The 25,657-nt window shown below is 44.7% G+C and overlaps 1 protein-coding gene across 3 annotated transcripts in view; it reads left to right on the plus strand.

Moving 5' to 3' along the window:
* Positions 1-301: 301 nt before the first annotated feature.
* Positions 302-25,657, plus strand: part of p4ha1b (prolyl 4-hydroxylase, alpha polypeptide I b) — a 30,399-nt gene continuing 5,043 nt past the window's right edge. Inside the window, exons 1-10 of one of the 3 annotated variants that reach the window (XM_029251272.1) lie at positions 324-424; positions 3,889-3,986; positions 6,395-6,491; positions 7,019-7,170; positions 8,329-8,466; positions 8,819-9,058; positions 14,515-14,720; positions 16,064-16,240; positions 22,515-22,585; positions 22,948-23,013. In XM_029251272.1, coding sequence (XP_029107105.1) covers positions 3,890-3,986; positions 6,395-6,491; positions 7,019-7,170; positions 8,329-8,466; positions 8,819-9,058; positions 14,515-14,720; positions 16,064-16,240; positions 22,515-22,585; positions 22,948-23,013 — 1,244 coding nt within the window. In that variant the 5' untranslated portion in view covers positions 324-424; position 3,889. Of the gene's footprint in view, positions 425-3,888; positions 3,987-6,394; positions 6,492-7,018; positions 7,171-8,328; positions 8,467-8,818; positions 9,059-14,514; positions 14,721-16,063; positions 16,241-22,514; positions 22,586-22,942; positions 23,014-25,657 lie in introns of all 3 variants that reach the window. The other 2 variants (XM_029251271.1, XM_029251270.1) reach the window with 2 other exon arrangements.

The following is a 25,657-nucleotide window of genomic DNA, read 5'->3' on the forward strand; positions in this document are numbered from 1 at the left end:
ACTTATACAGTTTTAAAGGAAATCGGTGACGTCACTGAGTACATTTGTGACGAAATAACTCAATGACGGAAGGATGTGTTATCAATGTGGATTAGAACGCGTTATCTCGTTTCGGAGGATCTCGGTTCCGTCACGTGGCGATAGTGGAACGAAGGGGAGGAGGGGATGTTGGATCGCGTGTCCCACTCCCCCCTCCCCCCCCGGGTGCGCGAGACGGGACGTGTGTGAGGTTCGGCACGTACCGCCGCGAGGTTCCGCCGCCAGGGGGCGTCACGTGGACCGGGGAGGTTCGGCGGGGGGGGGGGGCACTTCATAAAGCGGAGGTCCCGGCGAGAGGTGGAGATCAGGACGCGGGAGAGTCAGGGTCCGAGCGACTGAGGCGCTGTGATTTCCCCCCAGCCACGCGGGTTCCGCCGAGTTCGTGGTAAGTAAGACCTCCTGCTGAGATTTCACTGGTTTTTTTGAGTTATTTGTAGCCACTACTAGTCGGTATTTGAATCAAAGTAGTAAGTTCGTAAAGCCTTTTCCTATCCGTACTTCACTGGGATGTGCGCCGTCGATCGGTGCTCACACTTTTCAAGTTGCAGGAATGTATTTCGCCCGTCGTTGTTCTGACTGGTTGGATTCTGTTCTGTTCCCACTCTCGCCCTGCATCGCCCAAAGTCGACAGCACTCTGGCACGACATATTAAGTTTTGTTTCCTACTGTCCTAGGCTACTTGCACAGTCATCATGCTGCAAACTTTTCTGACAGCACTTTTCCGCTGGAGCTCGGTGTGGTGTTAGCAGAACTGATACCTAGTAGATGTGCACAACAGTAATATACACAGTATTGTCGGTAAAAAATATTCAAAAGAATTTAAACAAAAAATTAAAAAAAAAAAAAAAAAAACAAAAAGGTGGAGTGACATGCAAATGAAAATGACTGAGGCGGGAAAACTTCTGCAGCTCGTGACGGGAGTGCGGTAAAACGGTGTAAAAACAGCGTGTCACTGTTGTTGATTATGGTGACTTCTTCGGAGCTGCGCGATGAAGGAACGAAGTGCTTGAATTATGTAATAATGTGGTAAAATACTAAAGTATCAGTTGAGAGCCTGTCGACGTGTTAAAAGTGCCACACGGTGCGCGCCTGAGGAGTGAAGCGGTGTGCTGCGCGGTCTCGCGGCCGCTCGGTGGGGGGAGGGGCGGAGACGTGGCAGTCTGTACCCCCTCCCCCCCCCGCGCCGAGCTTCGGATGAATGATGGATAAACGGATACACTCACACACGGAATACCCACACTTATAACCTGATTCTCAGTTTTTTTTTTTTTTTAAATTAAATTTTAATATGATTACACCATGATCACTATAAGTAACATTTACCAACTAGATATTTTTTATCCTTTTACTTATTCAGGTCGCTTAACTGCAGCTCAAGTCACTCGTTGCTTCTCAGCTTCTCTGACTGATTCTACGTATAAAAAAGTAATAAGAAGAGCATTTCTGAGTATCTTTGAGCTGTAGGCTATTAATTTCAGTCATTCTTGTGTGGATGGTATGGAAATATGGCACTTGTCATCTAAATGCTGATGTAATTTTTACATCAGTTAGCATGAAGAACATGTAAATGGCTCTGTCTGTTCCTTACTGTAAAATACACTGTTGTTATTTAGATTTTGCAGTTTGGCTCCATGCATCACTCCAAACTTATACTACTACTGCATATCCATATATTTTTTGGCAGATATTTCAGGCCCTTGTGCAGTGTTCTGAAGGCTGTGTTTACAGTGATAGGTGGTAGTGAGTGTAGTGGTTAGAGCTACTGCCTTTGGATCTAACGGTTGAAGGTTTGATACCCACCTCCAGGTGTAGTGTCCTTGAGCAAGGTACTTAACCTGAAATTGTTCTGGTAAAAATTACTGAGCTGTATAAATGGGTAAATAACTATAAGTGGCTTTGGAGAAAAGTGTCAGCTAACTGATGTAATGTAATTTAATGTGAACGCAACCTTGGTGGAGCTCTGCTAAGACACTGACAACATTTGTTCCTGTGGTTGTACAGTTGCTCCTGGGTCTCCCCATTGACCCCTTTTCACACGTGCAGTAATGCTCAGCAGAATGACTTAGTGGACCTTCCTTGGAGCAGCTCCTGCAGATCAGCTCACCCTGACCCTGTGGGAGATTATTTGTACCCTTTCTGGAAATGAATGGAAAGCTTGATATTCAATAATGGGGAAATATGGGCAATGAGCAGTGTGAGGTATTGTGGGTTCCTTTTATTATACTCTCTTCTTTTTCTTTAGACTTCTGGCAAGGCATCACCCACAGCATACAGGTGCACTTTTTGCCTAGGATAAAACCAGTGTGGGCAGCAGATGGCATAGTGGTTAACTTTCATCTTGCAATTTAAAGAACGGTTCCGGTTCGAATTCCTGCACCACATACAGTAACCTTGATGAAGGTACCTACAATATGGTAGATGTATGTACTGCTTTCTCAAAGGTATAACAGTGGGAGGTGGGTTTTGAACTTACAATCTCTATGTCCACAGGCAGTAGCTGTGACCCTTACCCTGAATTGCTACAGTAAAGGTGACCCAGCTGTATAAATGGGTAAAAGACTGTATGTAACTTAGTATACTAACAAAACCTCAGCAAAATTAAATAAGTATTGTGAGTTCCTACCTGGGTTTCTGTCATTGGATCATCTAAGAAATGGAACACAGTTCTGCACAGTTCAGTGAGTCACTGTAGCTTGAAGGTTTCCAGGGCCGCTGAATGACTGAGGGATCAGACGACATGGATCCACCCTGATGGTCCTCTGCTGATGTTTCCTCTTACGCCTGTGGTTGTCTTCTACCCACGACAGCTTTACCTCGATGTGGCTGCATCCGTTAGGCGTCGGGAGTCAGTTCCTCTGTCGCAGAGGTGGCTTTGTTGTCTTGCCATAGGTAATGTTAGCTGTTGCGAGCTCTTCCATTTCGGTCAACCAACGCAAAGCCTGCAGAAGTAATCAACCCCTCACGCCACATCTTTGTCTGGTGCAACAGAGGGAAATGACAAAAAAAATCCTTCCTGATGCTATTTGTAAACCTTTAATTTTTAACAATTTCATTGCATAAGCCAAAAAAAGTGTTTCAATCATATCCAAGTCTTTAATCGTTATGCTTTTCAAAGTGCATGCGCTGTTGGCTTCCGTTGCGGGTGCCAGAAGCAACATGGTATTCCAAATGTTGCTAGAAGCTCTCTAGTGGGCTTGCCTTTGCTTGTTTCCTTGGTGGAAGTAAAGCACGCTGGGCTCTGGTCCAGCGAAGACCATGGGCATGTGTTGAGATGTTAGTGTTGTCAGAAAAGCCATTTGACTCAGGTCTTCAACTTCTGTCCTCGATTCTCCTGAAGCAATCTCCTTTGACGGTTTGAGGAATGCGGATTATGCACGTTATCCAAATCCGTATTTTATTTATTTCTTTTTTTTTATTTACACTCCCTTGGAAATAAAGATATGCAAAGTATTTAGTGAGGGTGACCTGCCAAATCACTGGGTGCTGAGAAGCTAATGATGGATAAGGCGTTTCAACCCAAATTAGTCCTGTAGTCATCCAGCAGTGCGAATAGGAAGAAATGACAAAAACTATGGAAATTAATGTTGGTGTGGGATTGGTGTATGGAAGCAGAAACTTGTTACGAAGGTCTTGGAGAAATAGCTACAAGTGTCGAACAAGAAACTACAGAGGAAGAATTGAAGTTTGCACAAGAGTATAGCGAAGATGGGATGGAACCTGAAAAAGGTCCACCTGGATTGTGTCAGTGTGTTACATCACATGCTATGTTTGCTATAGGCACCAATGCATGTTTTTTCTTTTTTCTTTCTTTTATCTTTCTTCATTTTTTCTTCTTCTGTTCCCTCTCAGCATGTCCAGAATGGGGCTCTGCACCGTCTGGTATTTGTCGCTCCTCAGCAGTCTCATCCAAGTGTCCTTAGCAGAAAAAGACTTCTTCACATCCATTGGTGAGCTGCTGCACACTTTTACAAGTCAGCTGGTGAATTGATAAATCAATCAATCATAGCTTATTTATTTAGCAAATTGTTTTCAGAGTCCTTCCTCTTGAGTCTTGCCTCTGGATTCACTGCTGCAGTTTTATAGTTGGCAGAAACTGTTTTATTGATTTCCTCTTTTTTTTTTTTTTTTTTTTTTTTTTACTGCACATTTGAAGTTCCTGTGTTTCTCTGAACTTTTGGGATATTTTAATAAATGCAATATATAGTGTACAACAGAAGTGAGTACACCCCTGTGCAATATCACTTAAATATCAAATGATTCAAAATTGTATCATCTCTCAATAATTGCATTACTTCAAAGTTGAAGATAGGGCATTTGCTCTTATGTAAAATTAAAAACTAAGAGTTTAGATTTGCTATAATAAAAATACAGGTTCCACAGTAGGAACTCAATGCAACAAAATTCAGTACACCTTAGATTCAAATCTTTTATTTTTTCATTGTTTTGTATGTCCACCTTTATTTTTGATGACAGCCTTAATTCCTCCTTGGCACAGAAGATACCAGTGTTGCACAAATTTCTAGAGAGATGTTCTGCCATTCTTCAGAGACAAATTTTTTCAGTTGTCTTTAAAATGGCCCAAAGATGTTCTATTGGATTCAAGTCATGCGACATACTTGGCCAGGTCATAGTTTTCACTTTTGTTTTCTTTGGCAACTTTTGTGTGATTTTGGCAGTGTCTTTTGGATCGTTATCATGCTGGAATATTCCTTTTCTGCCAAGCTTCTGGAGACTGGGAGTCATCTTGTCAGCTAGTATTTCGGTACAGTACTGTGCAAAAGTTTTAGGCACTTGGTTGGGGAAGAAAGCTGTAAAGTGAGAATGCTTCCAAAAATAATGCTCTTAATTAATGAACTTCCTACAAAGCTTAGTAACCATCCATCGTCAACAACTGCTTTTCCCGAGTGGGGTCGCGCCTGGCCTGACTCTCTGGTGGGTCTGGGAATCGAGTCCTGCTTGGGGTGCCTAGCGATGGATTGGCATCCCGTCCTGGGTGTGTCCCCTCTCCCTCCAGCCTTGCACCGTGTTGCTGGGTTAGACTCCGGTTCGCCACGACACCACTTGGGACAAGTGGTCTCTGTGTGTGTGTGTGTGTGTGTGTGTGTGTGTGTGTACTTTCTTTGTAATGACATACAAAACCCTTACTGTAATACTGTAACTTTTTTGCAAAAGGAATGCTTGGAAATCTAAAACATGCTCTTTTCCCATTGAAAATAATTCAGAAGACATTAAATAAGTATCTAAAATAAATATTTTTGTGAAACATCTAAGTGCTTAAGACTTTTGCACAGTACTTTATATCCACAGGCATTCATGGTGCTATCTTTAAATGTTTCTCCTCATCACCTTTTGTACTCATGCAGCCAATATCATCACACTCCGTCGGGACTATGCATTCACTGTGGTAGTCCTAGCAGGTTCACCCCAAACATGTTGGACTCTATCTGAGCCTAACAAATTTATCTTGGTCTCATCTGACCAAAGAATGTGCTCCCAATATTCATCAGGCTTCTCATGTTTCTAGCGAAGTTTAAGTTTGCAGTTTTGTGCCGAAGAGCAAGCAAGGGTTATTTTCTTGGACACCATATAGAAGTTGACGTTATGTAATGTCTTTCACACTGTCTGAGCTGTCACAGAAACTCAGATTTCCATCGATAACCCTTGTGCCAAGTCTGAAGCACTTGCCCGTCTGTTTTTCAGCGCTAGATTGTGCAAAAAGCACACTGTCCATGGCATAATTTTAGGAGGACAGCCACTGCAGCTCTGATTAGTAGTACTGTGGCTCGTTCTACACCGACCTGATTAATGCTGCAACTGTATTCGAACTGATTTTAGTTGGTCACCGATCTTCCTGTATCCTTTTCCATCTTTGTGAAGTCTTTTCTTTTTTTCAGTTCCTCTGGCAATTATTTTCCATGTGGAGCCATGATGCAGATATGCAGATAGACACAGCCCATAGGTCCAAAATTGAGAAAGTTCTGGTGTTCACAGGAGAGGAGGATTGAGTCTGTCATCAAAAATAAAGGTGGACATACGAAATATTGAAAAAATTAAAAGATTTGAATCTAAGCTGTACTGACTTTTGTTGTGTTTGGTTCCTACTGTGGAACCTGTATTTTTAATACAGCAGATCTAAACTGTTAGTTTTTAATTTTACATAAAAGCAAATACCCTACTCTTAAACTTATAAGTGATGCAATTATCGAGAGGTGATACAATTTTGAATCATTTAACATTTAAGTGATATTGCATAGGAGTGTACTCACTTCTGTTGTATACTGTAGTTATGGTTAATGATGTTGAGATTTAAAAATGAAGCTCGTAGCAATTTGTTTCCTGCACCGTTGACTCCTAGGCCAGATGACTGATCTGCTTTACACGGAGAAGGACCTGGTCACGTCACTGAAAGATTATGTCCAGGCCGAGGAGAGTAAACTGGAGAAAATCAAAAAGTAAGCAACTGCACACATGTGCATGTGCACACACAAAACTGATCCAGATACAGATGCTCACTCAATAACCTTGAGAGATAGCAGGAAGTACTGTTGCTGTTGAATTCTTGACCAAGAATCTTGTAACGCTGACTGGAAAAGCTTTAAAAATGTATTAAGCTTAGCTTTTGTTCTGGGTTAAAGCGTCTACTGAGAACTGTAATTGCAACGTAATCACTCCGTTCAGTGTGAACATGAGGTGCAGTAAGAAGGGAGCTGTAATCCAAAGGGCTCAGTTGCCTCTGTGCTCAAGGTAAAGATGAGATGATAACAGTTTGGGGCTTAGAGGCTCATGCAGGGGGCTCTGGAAACCGTATTATTACAGTATCTCACTCTATGAAAAGCACTTTGTGAAAATAAATTAAATTGAACCAAATAAAGTGAATATATTTGTGCTGGAAAGTTCCAGAATGTCCCGCTCCCAGCGAAGAGCCTAGTCTAGGAACACTTAAACAGCCCTTTGTGCATCTGAATATTTGCCCCTCCAGGTGGGCCGACAAGCTGGACTCTCTCTCGGCCACGGCTACGCAGGACCCTGAGGGATTCCTGGGACATCCCGTGAACGCCTTCAAGCTGATGAAGAGGCTGAATACGGAGTGGGCTGAACTGGAGAGCCTGGTGCTTAAGGACATGACTGATGGTCAGGATTACCACTAGGTTCTCTGTCATTGAGTCACACTCAAGAGCGAGTGACAGCATTGCATTTTCTCAACGCCATTGTCTGTAGCTGTCCCAGAATATCAACCTATAATAAGCTCCCCAAATTCTTTGTTGGTGGTCAGTGTCTCAGACCTCTGCTCTCTCTTCAGCAAGTGAAGTATTTTGGTAAAAATATTTGCACACTGGGGGGTGCAGTGGCACAGTGGGTTGGACCGCAGTCCTGCTCTCCGGTGGGTCTGGGGTTCGAGTCCTGCTTGGGGTGCCTTGCGATGGACTGGCATCCCGTCCTGGGTGTGTCCCCTCCCCCTCCGGCCTTACGCCCTTGTTGCTGGGTAGGCTCCGGTTCCCCGTGACCCCATATGGGACAAGCGGTTCTGAAAGTGTGTGTGTGTGTGTGTGTGTGTGTGTATTTGCACACTGGTTTCTCAGCTTACGACCACAGTTGGGATCGGAAGTCCGTTTGTAAATCAGTTTGTTCATACATTTAGCGTCACTTTCACTACTAAGTCTCAATGAAAAAAGCTTAATTATTTAGTTTATCTCTGTAAAAATCTCAAATATGCTTTGTTGCACTTTTTAATATTTCTACTGTATTAGCTTTGAGCTACATTAAGAAAAATTTTACAATGACTTACATTACTGAAAATAATAATTTTTAATTTGTCTCAAAACCCCTGTTCAGTGCCCATTGCTGGCTTATTTTATCGTTAGGGTTCTATTTAAGTGTGTTTTACAGACTACTATCAGCTGGCCATCTGAATACAAGTTGCTTTCACTCAGCAACATACAGGTAATTTAGAATAATCTAATGAATATTAAAAAAATATATATATTTTAGTGAAGAGTCAAAAATAATCACCCTTGAAGTTGTCATGTTCCCAAAGATACTATTCGCTTCTGCTTGTGCCATGTTTTATTGTGAAGTTCTAGAACAGGCTTGTACTGAAACATAGTTTCTTCACCGCTAACAAAACTCTGTGTGTTTTATTTCGGGAGAATAATATTGACTGACTCATCTTCTTGCATTTCTGTGGTTAACTGTTGCAGACCATGGGCTTGTGTTCAGTTGTGGTGAAAACTGTTTTGCCAGCGTATAAGGTTTTCGGTATGAAATGAGTTGTTGCTGTTCCTGTTCCAGTGTTCATCTCCAACCTCACCATCCAGAGGCAGTACTTCCCCACCAACGAGGACCAGACGGGTGCGGCCAAGGCACTACTGAGGTTGCAGGACACTTACCAGCTGGACACCAATACTATCTCCACTGGAAACCTGCCTGGTGAGCAGATGGCAAAGGAACAGGTTGTGTGTGTGTGTGTGTGTGTGTGTGTGTGTGTGTGTGTGTGTGTGTGTGTGTGTGTGTGTGAGAGGGGGGGGGGGAGAGAGAGAGAGTAAACTTCAGCTATACGTAAAATTCTAGGATAAAAGTGATCCACTGTGATGGACCATGCCATCCTAATTTCTAGGATATCCCTCAGGTCACCACAGCCCTGAAAGAATTAATGTTTAACAGTAAATTTCCAGATGTTGAATCCATAGCTGCTGTTTCGATGGGGTTTGTGTTTGATGAACCATTTGGTGTCCTTCTGTCTTTAGTATTGAAAAGACTGTCCATTGTGACTGCACCACAGGTGTGACTTACAGGAGCACCATGACAGCAGAGGATTGCTTTGAGCTGGGCAAGATCGCCTACACCGAGGCAGATTACTACCACACGGAGCTGTGGATGGCCCAGGCTCTGAAGCAGCTGGATGAGGGAGAGGAGTCTGCTGTGGACAAGGTCACTGTGCTGGACTACCTTAGCTATGCCATCTATCAGCAGGGCGAGATGGAGAGGGCCCTGGAGCTCACCAATAGGCTGCTTGAAATAGGTGAGCAGGAGCGCACATCGTAACAAGGCAGCGTGGTTATTGGGGATAAGTGGGTGACATTTCCAGTATGGGAGTAGGGTTCCAGGTACAGTACTTTCATTTGATATTCTGTTCATAGAAAGTATGGACCCTTATGGAAGATTAATATACACTATAATACTTTGGGTGATTTCTATGTAAGTTGAACAGTTGGGTATAGTTCGTATCTAACGTCAGTCAAATTTTTGTCTATAGTACATAGTATATCGTGTCCCTTTCTATGCATTAAAAACATTAAAGATACAGTTCTGGATACACTAAAACATCTTTAATATCATAATACTGTAATAATAATACAACGTAATGATGTAGCAGGTCTGGGGTTCAAGTCCTGTTTGGGGTGCCTTGCGATGGACTCGTGTCCCGTCCTGGGTGTGTCCCCTCCCCCTCCAGCCTTCCACCCTGTGTTGCCGGGTTAGGCTCCGACTCCCCGCGACCCTGTATGGGACAAACGGTTCAGCTAGTGTGTGTGTGTGTGTGTGTGTGTGTGTGTGTGTGTGTGTGTGTGTGTGTGTGTGTGTGTGAGATGCTGTAGGTGGGTCTGGGGTTCGAGTCCTGCTTGGGGTGCCTTGTGATGGACTGCCATCCCGTCCTGGGTGTGTCCTTTCTCCCTCTGGCCTTTCGCCCTGTGTTGCTGGGTTAGGCTCCGGTTCACCGCGACCCTGCTCGGGACAAGCGGTTGTAGACATTGTGTGGGTGTGTGGTGGTGGTGGTGGTGATGATGATGATGATGATGATAAATGTAACTACAGTATTTATAATAGAGACAGAGAGGAGGAGAAAGAGTGTGCGTATAAAAAGCATTAAAGAAACTTTAATGTTCACTTTTCCAATGTTTGGCATTTCACCTTTTTCTGATTGCTTTATTAGTTCCACTTTAGTTTCAGTTGTGATCATTTTGCTTTTTTTGATGCATTACCATCAGTTGATCACATTTGGGCTTTGGTGCTATGGTTAGGGGGGTAAAAACAAAAAACTAAATCCCGATATAGTAACACACGAGTCACTGTTAACATCAACGTGTTCTGACTGAAAAGAACAAAGTCCTTGTCCTACCTTGGGCTCATGTGCCCACGAGCTGACAAACTGCTGTAGACACGCAATGTTTTGATGCACGTTGCAAAGTAGTGCCCGTTTGTTATTACGAATCATTGTATGTAACTTGAATTTTTAATAGAGTAGGCTTCATAGGGGGTGGTTTGTAACTACGGGTTGTACGTAAGTCGGACGTTCATAACCCAGGGACTGCTTGTATGTACTATATAAACGGTGAAGACTCTGCTGATGTTATTGTTAAATGAACAGATGCCTTACATCAATAACACAGCACAATTTGTTAGAGCAATTTTTCAAAGTTCTTTTATGATTAAATTTTTACTGAGTCAAAATATACCACTCGTTCCTCTGTAGTGTGCAGTTTTAGTTTGGTACTTCACAGCCAGTGGAAGATTCTAGTAGGCACCAAAGATTCTAGAACAGTGGTCTCCAACGTGGTAGCTCCCATGTAGTCTGTAAGTCACCTGCCAAGCACGTTCTATAGGCTCAATTTTAATTATTGATTTTAGTTTTTTCCTTATACTTACAAAAAATGAAAAGGTGTTAACATTTCATATAGCATTAAAACATCAAATAAAAATCATTTTAAAAAATTGTAATATTTAGAAGTTTACACATGTTATTGTTAACGTACGTACCGTACGTTTCTTGTAGGCTAATGTGAGTTGAGGCCATAGCGAGCTGATGGCATAAACAAGGTGAAATCAGCTATAACAAAAAAAACAACAAAGGATTAATTATGGCTGATGGCGCAACCAGTCCTGCAAAAAAAGAAAAAGACTTATTACTTTAATGAGGAGTGGGAGACAGAGTTTCTCTTCACAAATGTCAAAGGCAAAAGTGTATACCTCATCTGTGGAGCTAGCATCGCACTATCCAAGAGGCACAACGCAGAAAGACATTTCACCATGATCCACAAGAACTTCAATAGCAGTTATCCACCAGGTACATTGCTTAGAAAAGAAAAAAGTTAACGAGTTGAAAGCAACATTAAGCAGGCAGCAATCTTTTTTTTTTCTTACCAGACCCGCTAAGACGTCACACAGGCTGCAACCGATGCTTCATGTTCATTTTTGACAAAACACAAAAATATTTCTCGGATGGTGAAATTGTCAAGGAGCAATGACTGTGATAGCGAACACACGAATGGAGATGAAATCATATCTGCACTCTCTGTTCAACTCAGGGCAAACACAATCGCAAGGCAAGTCACGGCTATGTCAGCGAACGTAATGAAGCAACTGGAGAAAGACAGATTCGTGCAAATGGTTTCCATCCAGTGTGATGAGTCTGTAGGGAAATGTGTTCGGTGCAATGTGAAAGAAAAATCAGAAGTGTACATATTTCAATAGATTTTCTTGGAATATTTTCCAGGATTGATTGTTTAATAACTGCACAATGGCACAGTGAGTAGCGCTGTTGTCTCACACTGCCTGGGTGGTGCGAGAGGACGAGTTTGAGCCCTCCTCGCTCTGTGTGGAGTTTGTATGTTCTCCCTCTGTCTGCATGGGTTTCCTCCAGGTGCTCAGATTTTCTCCCACAGTCCAAAGACCTGCTGTTCAGGTTCCCCCATAGTGTGTGAGTGACAGAAAGAGTGTGTTCCACTGATATATGGATGAGTGACCCATGTAAATAGTGTATCTAGTAGTGTAAGTCACCTTGCTGAATAAGGTGTGTGGGCTGATAACACTACATAGAGTTCATTGGAAGTCGCTTTGGAGAAAAGCATCTGCTAAGTGAATACACACACACATTTTCAGAACCGCTTGTCCCATACGGGGTCACGGGGAACCAGAGCCTAACCCGGCAACTCAGGGCGTAAGGCTGGAGGGGGAGGGGACACACCCAGGACGGGACGCCAGTCCGTCGCAAGGCACCCCAAGCGGGACTCGAACCCCAGACCCACCGGAGAGCAGGACTGTGGTCCAACCCACTGCGCCACCGCACCCCCGGTGCTAAGTGAATAAATGTAAATAAATATTAAAACAGCTTGTGAAAAATCATTAACATTTTTTATGCCAGGATATCAAGATATTTCATTATCCCTTTGACATAATGTTATTTATTGAAAGTTTAAAAAAAAAAAAGCATAATTGTGTTTCTATTTATTATAAATAATTATATTTTTTTGAGTATATCAAACAAGTACCGTACTTTCCGCGCTATAGAGCGCACCTGACTATAAGCCTCACCACCCAAATTTCATAAAATTTAAGAAAAATTACACACATAAGCCGCACCTGACTATAAGCCGCGCCTGCCTGTCAGCCGCAGGTTCACACTGAACCACGATATCTTTATGGTACACAGAAAGATGGTACATAGAAAGATTTTTTTAAATGTTTAATTACTAAACACAGCAGTAAAATGAGATAACCATACCGGCTTTTTTCCGAACAGTGCCTTAACACGGCAGTAACGCAGCAGTGAAATTACATTATAGTAACATGCCGGTTAAAAAAATAACAAGCCTACCAGCTGTTGATCGTTAGCCTTTTAAAAAAGTCATTGATCGCTCTCTTCATCTTCCTCACTAAAACCACTGAATTCGTTGTCTTCAGTGTCGGAATTGAACAGCCTCAGAATGACTTCGTCACACACTTTCTCAGTCTCTCTTTCGTTGTCGCTCTCAACGTCACTTTCGTTCCGTGGCGAATTTGTGCCACCTGTAAAATCTTCAATCTTCTTTTCGGTGGCGATTGTTTTGGCCTTCAGTCGGATCTGCACGGTGGAAACACCTCGGCCGGCTGCTCTCTGTGTGTTCACCCAGTCTTCAAGAACGTTTTCAAGTTCAGGCCATCTGCTTTTATTACCTCTGAAAGCTTTTGTCGTTTTTTTGCATTGAGTCAGTTCTTCACGCTGCCGTCTCCAACGTCTCACCATCGATTCATTGATGCCAAGCTTACGTGCAGCGGCTCTGTTTCCTTCTTCTACAGCCAGATTGATTGCCTTTAACTTAAAAAGATGCATCATATGCATTTCTTCGTGTGTTTTCCATGATAAGGGTGTGCGCATGACGCGCAAAATGACTGTTCAAAACACAATTAACGTGTGTCAATCAAACTAGCGACTTCCTCGGCGCATTATTTCTCCTGCCTGTCTGTCACGCTCTTGCGCTTCCTGCTAGAGCGCCCGCTATAGGCCGTTAGCCCGTAAAAATATATAGATTAACCGCATCGTTGTTTAAGCCGCAGGGTTCAAAGCGTGTGATAAAAGTAGCGGCTTATAGTCCGGCAATCACGGTAGCTCTCTAGACTATTTTATCCCTTCGGGAGTCCTCACTCACAAAAAAGTTGGAGATCCCTGTTCTAGAAAGTACCACAACATTCCAGAAAGCATCAGATTCTAAAATGTACTAATATTCAGTGCTTGGAACCCAGTGCCAGAATTTAAATGATGCTCAATTAGTACTAAGGGGCCCAAAGTGTGCCAAAAAAATTCCCCTACACCATTACACCACCACCACCAGCCTGAACTGTTGATACAAGGCAGGATGGATCCATGCTTTCATGTTTACACCAAATCCTGACCCTACCACCTGAATGTCACAGCAGAAATTGAGACTCATCAGACCAGGCAATGTTTTTCCAATCTTCTATTGTCCAGTGTTAGTGAGCCCATGCAAATTTTAGCCTCAGTTTCCTGTTCTTAGTTGATAGGAGTAGCACCTGGTGTGGTCTTCTGCTGCTGTAGCCCATCTGCTTCAAGGTTTGACGTGTTGTGCGTTCAGAGATGCTCTTCTGCATACCTTGGTTGTTAAGTGGATATTTGAGTTACTGTTGCCTTTCTATCAGCTCAAACCAGTCTGGCCATTCTCCTCTGACCTCTGGCATCAACAAGGTATTTTTGCCCACAGAACTGCTGCTCACTGGATATTTTCTCTTTTTCTGACCGTTCTCTGTAAACCCTAGAGATGGTTGTGTGTGAAAATCCCAGTAGATCAGCAGTTTCTGAAATACTCAGACCAGCCCGTCTGGCACCAACAAGAATGTCACCTTCAAAGTCACTTAAATCACCTTTCTTCCCCATTCTGATGCTCAGTTTGAACTTCAGCAGATTGTCTTCACCATGTCTACATGCCTAAATGCATTGAGATGCTGCCATGTGATTAGGTATTTGCGTTAACAAGCAGTTGAACAGGTGTACCTAATAAAGTGACCGGTGAGTGTAGTGCCAAATGCCAAAACTGTGCTTTCCAAGTGAATGGAAAATGCAAAAAAGCCAACATAATGAAATAGAGCACATTGACAATGTGACAAAGAAACATCATCAGCAAAGACTAGGATAGGGATATCACTACTGACATTTATTCTTGACTGTCCTCTCCTCTCTTTGCTCTCTTTCCTGACATGTGCCCTCAGATCCTGATCATCAGCGGGCCAACAGCAACGTGAAGTACTTTGAGTACCAGCTGAAGAAGCAGCATCAAGAAGAGAGCGAGAAGGCAATGAAGGGTCAAGAGAAAAGGGAGAAGAGAGCACCAAAGACCAAGAGGAAGCGTACCAATGACCCCCTTCCTGAGAGGAACAGATACGAGCAGTTGTGTCGCGGAGAGGGTGTCAAGCTGGTGAGGAGCGTTACCTATAGGCAAACTGCAAATGCTGAGAGTTTTCACATTAGAAGGTCATCCAGAAAGTGTGTGGAGACATTGCTGCCATCACAAAGAAAGTGATGTTTTGCAGGGGGCAGCAGGTAGTGTTGTTTTCAGAGCTGTTCACCTGCAGCCTTTTTCAATTTTTTCATTTGTTTATACTTAAAAACAAAAAGAACAGCAGAGAAAACAATACAAACAAATACAAATAGAATATCCAAAAACATAGGGGTAGAAATTGCAATACAAATGCACAAAAAATAAAATAAAGCTAAACCACAAGTGGGGGTGCGGTGGCGCAGTGGGTTAGACCACAGTCCTGCTGTCCGGTGGGTCTGGGGTTCAAGTCTCGCTTGGGGTGCCTTGCGACGGACTGGCGTCCCGTCCTGGGTGTGTTCCCTCCCCCTCTGGCCTTACGCCCCTGTGTTCCCGGGTAGGCTCCGGTTCCCCGTGACCCCGTATGAGACAAGCGGTTCTGAAAATGTGTGTGTGCAAACCACAAGTTGCTGTCATGTTTTTACTTTCTGAAATAGCTTGCAAATAGGTCTTAACATCTGTTTTAAAATGTAGGACTCCTCCCTGACTTACATTTACTCATTTAGTAGATGCTTTCTCCAGAGCGACTTACAATGTTAAGGTTACAATTATTACAATTACAAGCTTACAATTATTTACCCATTTATACAGCTTTGTAATTTTACTAGACCAATGTAGGGTTAGTACTTTGCTCATGATTACTACAGCGAGAGGAGGGGATCAAATCTGCAGCCTTTGGGAGACCTGAAGCAGCAGCTTTAACCACTATGGTACTAACTGCCCTCGTTATTACGTGTACTTTGTGTATCTAATCTGCCACTATAAGCATTGTACAAAGGTTTTTTTCAACTTTTTCTTTTTTTTTTAATGGGATTGAAGTTTGTCATGACATCAGTTTTTAACCTGAGAGTTCCTGGCTCAAATCCCACTCTTTCTGTAGCACCCTTGATCAAAGTATCTACATTGAATTGATCCATCCCTGCTGTACAAATGGGTAAATCATTGTAAAATTGACCATCTAACATTTCCAATAGCTTCGGATGAAGAGATCAGTGAAATAACATTTAATAATGATGATAAATGGTGATGCAAAGTCACACTTTTCCCTGCCACTGTATATGAGTACAGACTTACTAATCTGCTCACTGTATATGTTCCCTGAGGAACATGCATTTTCTATACGTGCATTCCATCTGTGTTTGTGATGTGCATGTGTGTGTGTCTGCCCACGTTCATTTGTACAACTCCTGTGTTCATGCGCATAACACCCCCGTTCTCTCCAGACTCCTCGCAGGCAGAGTCGCCTGTTCTGCCGTTACTTCGACAATGGACGCAGCCCACGCTACCTGCTAGGCCCTGTGAAGCAGGAAGACGAGTGGGATAGCCCTCGCATTGTCCGTTACCACGACATAATCTCCGAGAGTGAGATTGCGACGGTCAAGGAGCTGGCCAAGCCCAGGGTGAGTGCTGCTGCCCTTGGGTGGGTTTGGCAAGGAGGGGGTCACACTGGGATATTCTGCAGCCCAGGGTCACAGTAGCTGCTAATACTGAGAAGTGGTTCTCATTTGAGGCCTTTGCTGCCGCAACCAGCACCACCGCCATCATGTATAGTGTGGCCTTGCTCAGGTTCTACATACATATGTGAACAGACCTACAACAGTGTTTCTCATATGTACTTTGTGACTATAATACAGATGTTTAAATGGTCCTCTGCCACATGTTCACTTTATTGCTATTTTACGAACGAGTTCCGTTCCTAAAGAAGTGAACTGACTTTGTCTGTCTTTAAGTCCGATTTGTACGCAAGTCGGAACAGTTAGGTACGGTTTGTCTAACATCAGTTAGTCAAATGTTTGTCATAGTATATAGTATACAGTGTACCTTTCTATGTATAAAAACATGTAAGAAGCACTTCTGGATACACTAAAACATCTTTAATATAACAATACAGTAATTAAATAATAATAATGTAATGATGAAATGACAATGATGACGACAATAATACTAATAATAAAAAAATGTAAGTACAATATTTATAATAGAGAGAGACGTAGAAAAAGATAATAAATGTTACTACTGTCATGATGAACAGAGGACTCAGAGAAGGCTGGGCCCAAGTGCAGGATCTCTCACACACACACGCATTTTCAGAACCACTCGTCCTATACGGGGTCGCGGGGAACCGGAGCCTACCCAGCAACACAGGGTATAAGGCCAGAGGGGGAGGGGACACACCCAGGACGGGACGCCAGTCTGTCGGAAGGCACCCCAAACGGGACTCGAACCCCAGACTCACTGGACAGCAGGACCCGGTCCAACCCACTGCGCCACCACGCCACTGCACCCTCTGTAGTGCAGGATCATTTATTCCGAATGAAAGGACGAGAGACATGGTCGGTCGGTCGATGGGTTAACTTAACAGAGGCGAGGATCCGAAATCGGGGTCGAGGGACAAGGCGAGTGGTCATTTTCGAAGAGATGTGGAATGGGACTGGGGAATGATGAGGGACAGGACTTGGAAGAGCAAAGCGAGGTAGGTTTAAGAATTCTGGGAAGAGGTTGAGAAGTGTCTTTTATAGCCGAGAGAGAGAGAGTATTTGTGCACGTGTGCAAAACACTGAAGAAACTTTTTGCTTTCCCAATGTTCGTTGGCATTTCACCTTTCGCTTTATTTCCACTTTCAGTCGCGATCGTTTTCCTTTTCTTGGATGCATCACTATCACTTGTATCACATTTACGCTCTGGTGCCATGGTTAGGAGGGTAAAAACAAAAAATTAACATACAAGAAACTAACGGCAACATGGTCCGACTAAAAAAGGAAGTCTTTGTCCTACCTTGGGCTCATGCGCTGATGAGCCACTGTACATGTGCAATTTTTTGATGCGCTCACAAAGTAGCGCCTGTTTATTACGAATCATTGTATCTAACATGAATTTTTAATATAGTAGACTTTATGGGGGGGTGGGTTGTCGTTAGGGATTGTATGTAAGTCGAACGTTCGTAACCCGGGGACTGCCTATGTTGTTGTTGTTGTTGTTGTTGTTGTTGTCATCCATCCATCTTCCTCCGCTATCCGGGGCTGAATCGCGGGGGCAGCAGTCCGAGCAGAGTCCTCCAGACTTCCCTCTCCCCGCACACCTCCTCCAGTTCCTCTGGGGAAACCCCAAGGCGTTCCCAGGCCAGCCGGGAGACATAGTCTCTCCAACGTGTCCTGGGTCGGCCCCGAGGCCTCCTCCCAGTGGGACAAGCCCGGAACACCTCCCCAGAGAGGCGTCCAGGAGGCATCCGGAACAGATGCCCGAGCCACCTCAATTGGCTCCTCTCGATGCGGAGGAGCAGCGGCTCTACTCCGAGCTCCTCCCGGGTGACTGAGCTCCTCACCCTAACCCTAAGGGTGCGCCCAGCCACTCTGCGGAGGAAACTCATTTCTGCCGCTTGTATCCGCAATCTCATTCTTTCGGTCATGATCCAGAGTTCATGACCATAGGTGAGGGTAGGAAAGTAGATCGACCGGTAAATTGAGAGCTTCGCCTTACGACTCAGCTCCCTCTTCACCACAACAGACCGGTACAATGACCGCATTACTGCGGACGCCGCACCGATCCGTCTGTCAACCTGCCGCTCCATTTTTCCCTCACTCGTGAACAAGACCTCGAGATACTTAAACTCCTCCACTTGAGGGAGCAACTCCCCCCTAACCTGGAGGGGGCTATCCACCTTTTTCTGACTGAGAACCATGGCCTCGGTTTGGAGGTGCTGATTCTCATCCCCGCCGCTTCGCACTCGGCTGCAAACCTCCCCAGTGCACGCTGCAAGTCTTGACTTGATGAAGCCAACAGGACCACATCGTCCGCAAAAAGCAGAGACGACATCTCGCGGCCACCAAAACAGACACCCTCCGTTCCCTGGCTGCGCCTAGAAATTCTGTCCATGAAGATAATGAACAGAATCAGTGACAAAGGGCAGCCCTGGTGGAGTCCAACATGCACCGGGAAAAGGTCTGACTTACTGCTGGCAATGCGAACCAAGCTCCTGCTCTGTTCATATAGGGAATGAACAGCCCGTAGCAGTGAGCCCCGAACCCCATAATCCCGAAGTACCTCCCACAGAATGCCACAAGGGACACGGTCGAATGCCTTCTCCAGGTCCACAAAACACATATGGACTGGTTGGGCAAACTCCCACGAACCCTCCAGCACCGTAGTGAGGTTACAGAGCTGGTCCAGTGTTCCACAGCCAGGGCGAAAACCGCATTGCTCCTCCTGAATCCGAGGTTCGACTATCGGTCGGATTCTCCTTTCCAGTACCCTGGCATAGACTTTCCCAGGGAGGCTAAGGAGTGTGATCTCTCTGTAGTTGGAACACAATCTCCGGTCCCCCTTCTTAAAAAGAGGGACCACCACCCCGGTCTGCCAGTCCAGAGGCACCGTTCCCGAACTCCACGCGATGCTGCAGAGGCGTGTCAGCCAAGACAGCCCCACAACATCCAGAGACTTGAGAAACTCGGGGCGGATCTCATCCACCCCCGGAGCCTTGCCACCGAGGAGTTTTTTGACTACCTCAGCCAGGGTAATGGACGAGTCCCCCTCCAAGTCCCCAGCCTCAGCTTCCTCTACGGAAGGCGTGTCGGAGGGATTGAGGAGATCCTCAAAGTACTCCTTCCACCGCCCGAGGACATCCTCAGCTGAGGTCAGCAGCGTACCACTTCCACTGTAAACAGTGTTTGTGGAACACCGCTTCCCCCCTCTGAGTCGCCGGACGGTTTGCCAGAATCTCTTTGAGGCCGACCGAAAGTCTTCCTCCATGGCCTCACTGAACTCCTCCCAAGCCCAAGTTTTTGCCGCGGTGACTGCCAGAGCCACGCTTCGTTTGGCCTGTCGGTACCCGTCAGCTGCTTCAGGAGTCCCATGAGCCAGCCAGGCCCAATAGAACTCCTTCTTCAGCTTGACGGCATCCCTTACCTCCGGTGTCCACCACCGTGTTCGGGGATTGCCGCCGCGACAGGCGCCGGAGACCTTATGGCCGCAGCTCCGAACCGCCGTCCCGACAAGGGAGGCGTGGAGCATAGTCCATTCAGACTCAGTGTCCCCCACCTCCCTCGGGACCTGGTTGAAGCTCTGTCGGAGGTGGGAGTTGAAGACCTCTCTGACAGGGGCCTCCGCCAAACGTTCCCAACAGACCCTCACTATGCGTTTGGGCCTGCCAGGTCTGTCCAGCTTTTTCCCCCGCCATCGAATCCAACTCACCACCAGGTGGTGATCAGCTGACAGCTCAGCCCCTCTCTTCACCCGAGTGTCCAAGACATATGGCCGAAGGTCAGAAGAAACGACTACAAAGTCGATCATCGACCTCCGACCTAGGGTGTCCTGGTGCCAGGTGCACTGTAAGAAGCACTTCTGGATATACTAAAACATCTTTAATATAACAATACAGTAATTTTATTTATAGAATAATAACGAAAGTATTTTATTTTTATAATTATTCTGTTGCTTAACTGACAGTTCTGCTCAAGTCCACTTGCAGTACTCTCTCCCAGTTTTTCAACTGGGATATTTACCTGTTGCATCACTCAATGGTACTACAGTACAGTCTCTTACCTTAACTACACTCATCCCGTTAACCAGTTCTCATTTGTTCTTGAAAACAGAGCAAAAAAACTTGGATAATGAAATTACTGAGTTCATGATTTAAATAGTCTAATATCACCAGCAAAAAGTAGTGTAACACATTAATGTTATACACTCCCCCTTACTTATTTGTTTATTTTAAAGTGGTTTCACTTTTTACAGCTCACTTCTGGAAGATAAAGATAATTAAGATTTTTTTTTTTTTTTTAAATTTAATTGCATCAGTGAAACTTATTTGAATTGTGTTCCAAAACCTTGTTAGAATGGTGTATGTCCATGGAGCTTATTTGAATTGCGTGTGGCTGTAGCAGCAAATATAGATGCCTGTATAAAAACTTTCCTCATATTCTAAGTTTTTTTTTGAATAGTGGTAAGAACTTTTCATTTTATTTCATAATATTTTGTGTTTATGGGGGTTGTGGTGGCGCAGTGGTATGGTGGGTTCAGCCAGTACCTGCTGTGTGGCAGGTCTGGGGTTCGAGCCCTGCTTAGGTGTGCCTTAGAACGAACTGGTGTCCCCTCCTGTGTGTGTCTGTCTGTCTGTGTCCCCTCCCCCTTGTGCCCTGTGTTGCTGGGTAAGGCTCCAGCTTGCTGTGACCCTGCTTGGGACAAGTGGTTGTCAACAATGGATGGATGTTCTGTGTTTAGATTTATAGAGAATAGAAAAAAATTAAAAATTTGAAGGGTAAAGCCTAATGTATATAAAATAAATCTAAGATTTTATAAAAATAATTTTACTGTGGTAGTGTGCATGAATTGGCTTGAAGAAGAAGAAGGCTATATGTCATTTTTAAAGAAATGAAAACAAAGCACAGTGGTAAACACACACTGGCTGAAGCCGTTTGTCCTGTGCGGGGTTGCAGCAAACCAGAGCCTAACCCAGCAACATAGGGTGCAAGGCTGGAGGGGGAGAGGACACACCCAGGACAGGATGCCAGTCCATCACAGGGCACCCCAAGCAGGACTCAAACCCCAGACCCACCTGAGAGCAGGACCTGGCCAAGCTTGCTGCACCACCATGCCCCCTGCAGTAAAAAATAGAGGACACAAACACAGGAGTATCCTAGGGAGACCATAGAATATCTGACTGCATCTGAGAGTGTGGGTGCACGGTTCCCGTGATGCAGTGCGACTGTCAGTCTCATACAGCTACTTTCAATGTGGTCTCAGTTTGTCTTGCTGGACAAGATTTCACTGATTGGATAAATGAAAATTCGGTCTTATCGATAAGTGGTGTTTATAATCGCAGACCAGATATATGAAAAAATGTGGATTTAGGGAGTCTGAACAAGAAGGGTTGGTGCATTCCATTATTTGCTTGATTTGCTGTATGAGAACCTACTGGAAACCTTCAAACTTAATACCTTAATTATTGTTAACCTTCTAGTTCTTCCCATTGTGCAGGGTGACTTTCACATACAAAGCTGTTGAGAAGGTGTGAGTGTTTAGTATGTAGTTGGACAGATTGGTAAAGTGAAGGAGCTCAGATTTGTCCAAGTTCTGCATGTCTACCTCTTTAAGCCTCAGAGTTTCTCTGGCTGGAACAGGGACAAGACAGCTTGGCAGGTCCTTCCACACTGGATAAACAGTCAGCTGTTCTAGGGTTGAGACCCACAAGGGTTAGGCAGCTTAATTCTTGTCTGAGTTCTTACCAGCCCTGTTTGGCAAATAACTCTGTATAGTACATGACCTCTATACACGTTTTGAAGATGAAACTGCATAATATTTAATGAGGGCAAAGCACAATTAAGTGTGAAAAATATACAGTGTAAGTATCTTTGGGAGCTTAAAAGAAGCTATAGGGTTAAGTTAATGTCATCGCTTGTTCAAGAGTTGGAAATTTGGATTTTGTCTATGAGATAAACGTTTGGAAACGGGGTGTATGCTGGGTGACTCATGGAGCCTTGGAAGCAATGATAAGCGGGAAATGTTTCTCTGAACTGGAGCAAACGTATCCTCTCGGGGGAACTTGTGCAGCAGATGTCAGCCCAACTGCATCACAAGGTAGATCACACAGTTTAGCTGTAGCGTGCAGTACGGAGCACAGCCAGACTGAGTGGTAGGTAGTCTGTAACCTCTCTCCTCTTGGACCGGTTGGCTCCACAGCTGCGGAGAGCCACCATCTCCAACCCCGTCACTGGTGTGCTGGAGACCGCCCACTACAGGATCAGCAAGAGGTAAGGGCCAGAGGGGGGAGTGGCAGGGAGGGCGGGGCCTTTGGCAGTGCCCCGCCCCTAGCTGCACACTCAGACCATTGCGCTCCTACGTATGACTCAGTCTTCAGTCAGAGAAATCCATCTTTGCATTGTGCATTCTCACAAGCACGAAAAAAGTAATCAGGGTCATGCTTGCCCCAGGTTGCTAATAAGGGGTTATTGGCAGTGCCTGAGTCCTGTTGCTTGGAGATCGCAGTGGTCTGGAGAGGCTCCCTCCATGGTCCGACTGACTCTGCTCTGTCCACAGCATTGCATTCATTGCCTCTCACCCTGCTCTGTTGCTCTTTCTCTGTCTCTCTGCCCCCTGTGGGACCCTAGCTAAGGCGTGCCACCGTGCATGACCCCCAAACTGGGGAGCTCACCACCGCCCAGTACAGAGTCTCCAAGAGGTAAGGGGTCTCAAAGGTCGGGGTCCCTCGGAACCCCTCCCCGTCTGCTCGCTGCCTGCCCTTCCCGCTCTCGCCTTTGCGGGTGCTCGCTCGACTGCAGTGGTTTGAACTTCCCTTCCTCGCCCACTGTTCTCCTGTTAAGGTGAACCCTACCCTAATGGAGTCTGCGGTGAGATGCCGGGAGAACTCTGAACCTGCATCTAGACCACTGACACTGACTCCTGTGTTTGCCAGAATGTCCTCTCTCTGGTTTATATAGTTTGCCGTATGAATAGCAGTGCGAGTTCCTAATAAAACATGGAGAGGACCGAGGGATTGCTAAATGTAAGGGAGATGAGATCCACATCTGAGCCATGTCATCAGTTTAACTTATCAAGCATGACAAAACACTCCCTTCCCTTCTTGGGTCTGACACGGAGTCAGCAGAGCAACCTGAGTGCTTTGCACACGTGAAAAGGCTAAATGAAGAGGAAGTGTAGCTATTGCGGCCCATCTGAAGAAAATGGGCCTAAAATATCGCCAGGATTTCCCACTTAATGCCAAATAATGTTTCATAGGTGTTGAGATGTGCACTACAGCAGTAGTCAGTCCACTCCATGACTTAAAACACAAGTATAGCCTCCTTTAAAACTCCTCCCAAAACTTTTATTTGTATATTTTTAGGAAAGCCTCAAATTACAGTCAGAATTCCTTCTTTTTATATAACCTCGAAGCCTTTACATACTGTGGCTCAGGCGTAGTGCGCCCTCTTGTGGGAAAACTGTAAACAACTCACACGAGCATTAAATAAACTGGCCCCTACAGCTCTCTTAATTGTGATAGTGAAGGAGACTACAATATACACTTTATAGAGTATAACAGTCCTTTATATATACTGCATTATTAAATATTTGAAGGTAAGCTCTGAGGACCTGGAGTTGAATTTAATATTAGTGTAGGATCATTTTGTTATGTACTAACATGTTAACAAGTTTGAATTTTATAGAGAATTATCATTTTTCGCAAGTTACCAGGCATCAGACTTTATCTCATTTTTTTCTTTTTAACAAGTTTTTTTTTTTTTTTTTTTTTTTATATTAAGATTTAAAATAGTGCCCTGTTATTACATACCCACCCACACAGACCCGCTGTGGTTTTACACAGCCTGCTCATTACTGCCGGGTGAAACGCCCAGCCTGACTCTTTGTGTGGAAGCTGTCTGGGTGTGTCGGGCTTGTGTGGGGGGGGGTCTGGGCAGGAGCATTTAGCCTGTATGTGCATCCAGGCACGTACTGCCCTGCTCAACATTTCCCAAGGGGAGAGACAGAGGCCTCCATGTTCTGAGGGAGCACAAGAAGGTGGTGATGCAGACATGATTGGATGCACACTTCCTGTGTTGGCTCTTTGACTCTGGGCTATTGCTGGTCATTGAAAAACCTCCACCTGAATCTGATCATTGGTTCCTTTGCACAGATATTGTTCTCAAGGTACTTAATGGACCTCAGGTTCCTGGTTCTTACAGAGGGTCAGAGGCAGGGAGCAAAAAAATTTCATTATAGGAATCGCAGGAGGCAGTTTCTTGACACTCACATATGATACATAATTCAGTGATCCAGTGCAAAAGACTTTTGATGCTTTACCCACATCTCAGACTGAGTACATCCGTCATAACATTTATTGAAGGAACTCTAGCTGAAGCCATTGGCTGTTCTCCTGCAGGCCTTCAAAAATGGATCAAGTTTCAAAACATACCAGGCTTTTACTAAACAATTAAAACATTCTACAGTTCACTTTAATACTGAGCATTTTCCATGCAGTTGTAGAAAGGAAAAATGATTTAGTAGTAATGCAACAACATAAAGATATAAAATGTAAATGCAGCTAGGGCTCATTTCATTTAAATATTTCTATACTGAAAACTAGTTGTGTGAACAATATAAACCACACCCACACACATTTTCCGAACCGCTTGTCCCATATGGGGTCGCAGGGAACCGGAGCCTACCCGGCAACACAGGGTGTAAGGCCGGAGGGGGAGGGGACACACCCAGGACGGGACGCCAGTCTGTCGCAAGGCACCCCAAGCAGGACTCGAACCCCAGACGTACTGGAGAGCAGGACCCGGTCCAACCCACCGCGCCCCCCCACCAATATAAACCATTTTATTTTTATATACATTTATCTACAATATATATATTAAAAATATTCTCAGAGTATCATAAGCAGAGGGGGCACGGTGGCGCAGTGGGTTGGACCGGGTCGTGCTCTCCAGTGGGTCTGGGGTTCGAGTCTCGCTTGGGGTGCCTTGCGATGGACTGGTGTCCCGTCCTGGGTGTGTCCCCTTGCCCCTTGTGTTGCTGGGTTAGGCTCCGGCTCCCCGTGACCCTGTATTGGACAAGCGGTTCAGACAATGTGTGTGAGTATCATAAGCTTAAATAAATTGTTCTTATGGCACATATTGAGTCCATTTCTGAGTCTAAGCACCAAAAGTTTCGGCCAAATCTTAGCTATGCTAACTTTAACAATTTTATACAGCTGTGTATTTCTCTGGGCATTTCTAATTTTTGTACCATGTTCAAAAGGGAAAACAGTAGCACCTCCCTGGGCAATGACCTGTCAGTCATCAGGTTACATACCCTCATGCCCTGTCCTTTATTGGAACATG

Source organism: Scleropages formosus, chromosome 4, assembly GCF_900964775.1.
Source record: "Scleropages formosus chromosome 4, fSclFor1.1, whole genome shotgun sequence".
Classification (NCBI taxonomy): domain Eukaryota; kingdom Metazoa; phylum Chordata; class Actinopteri; order Osteoglossiformes; family Osteoglossidae; genus Scleropages; species Scleropages formosus.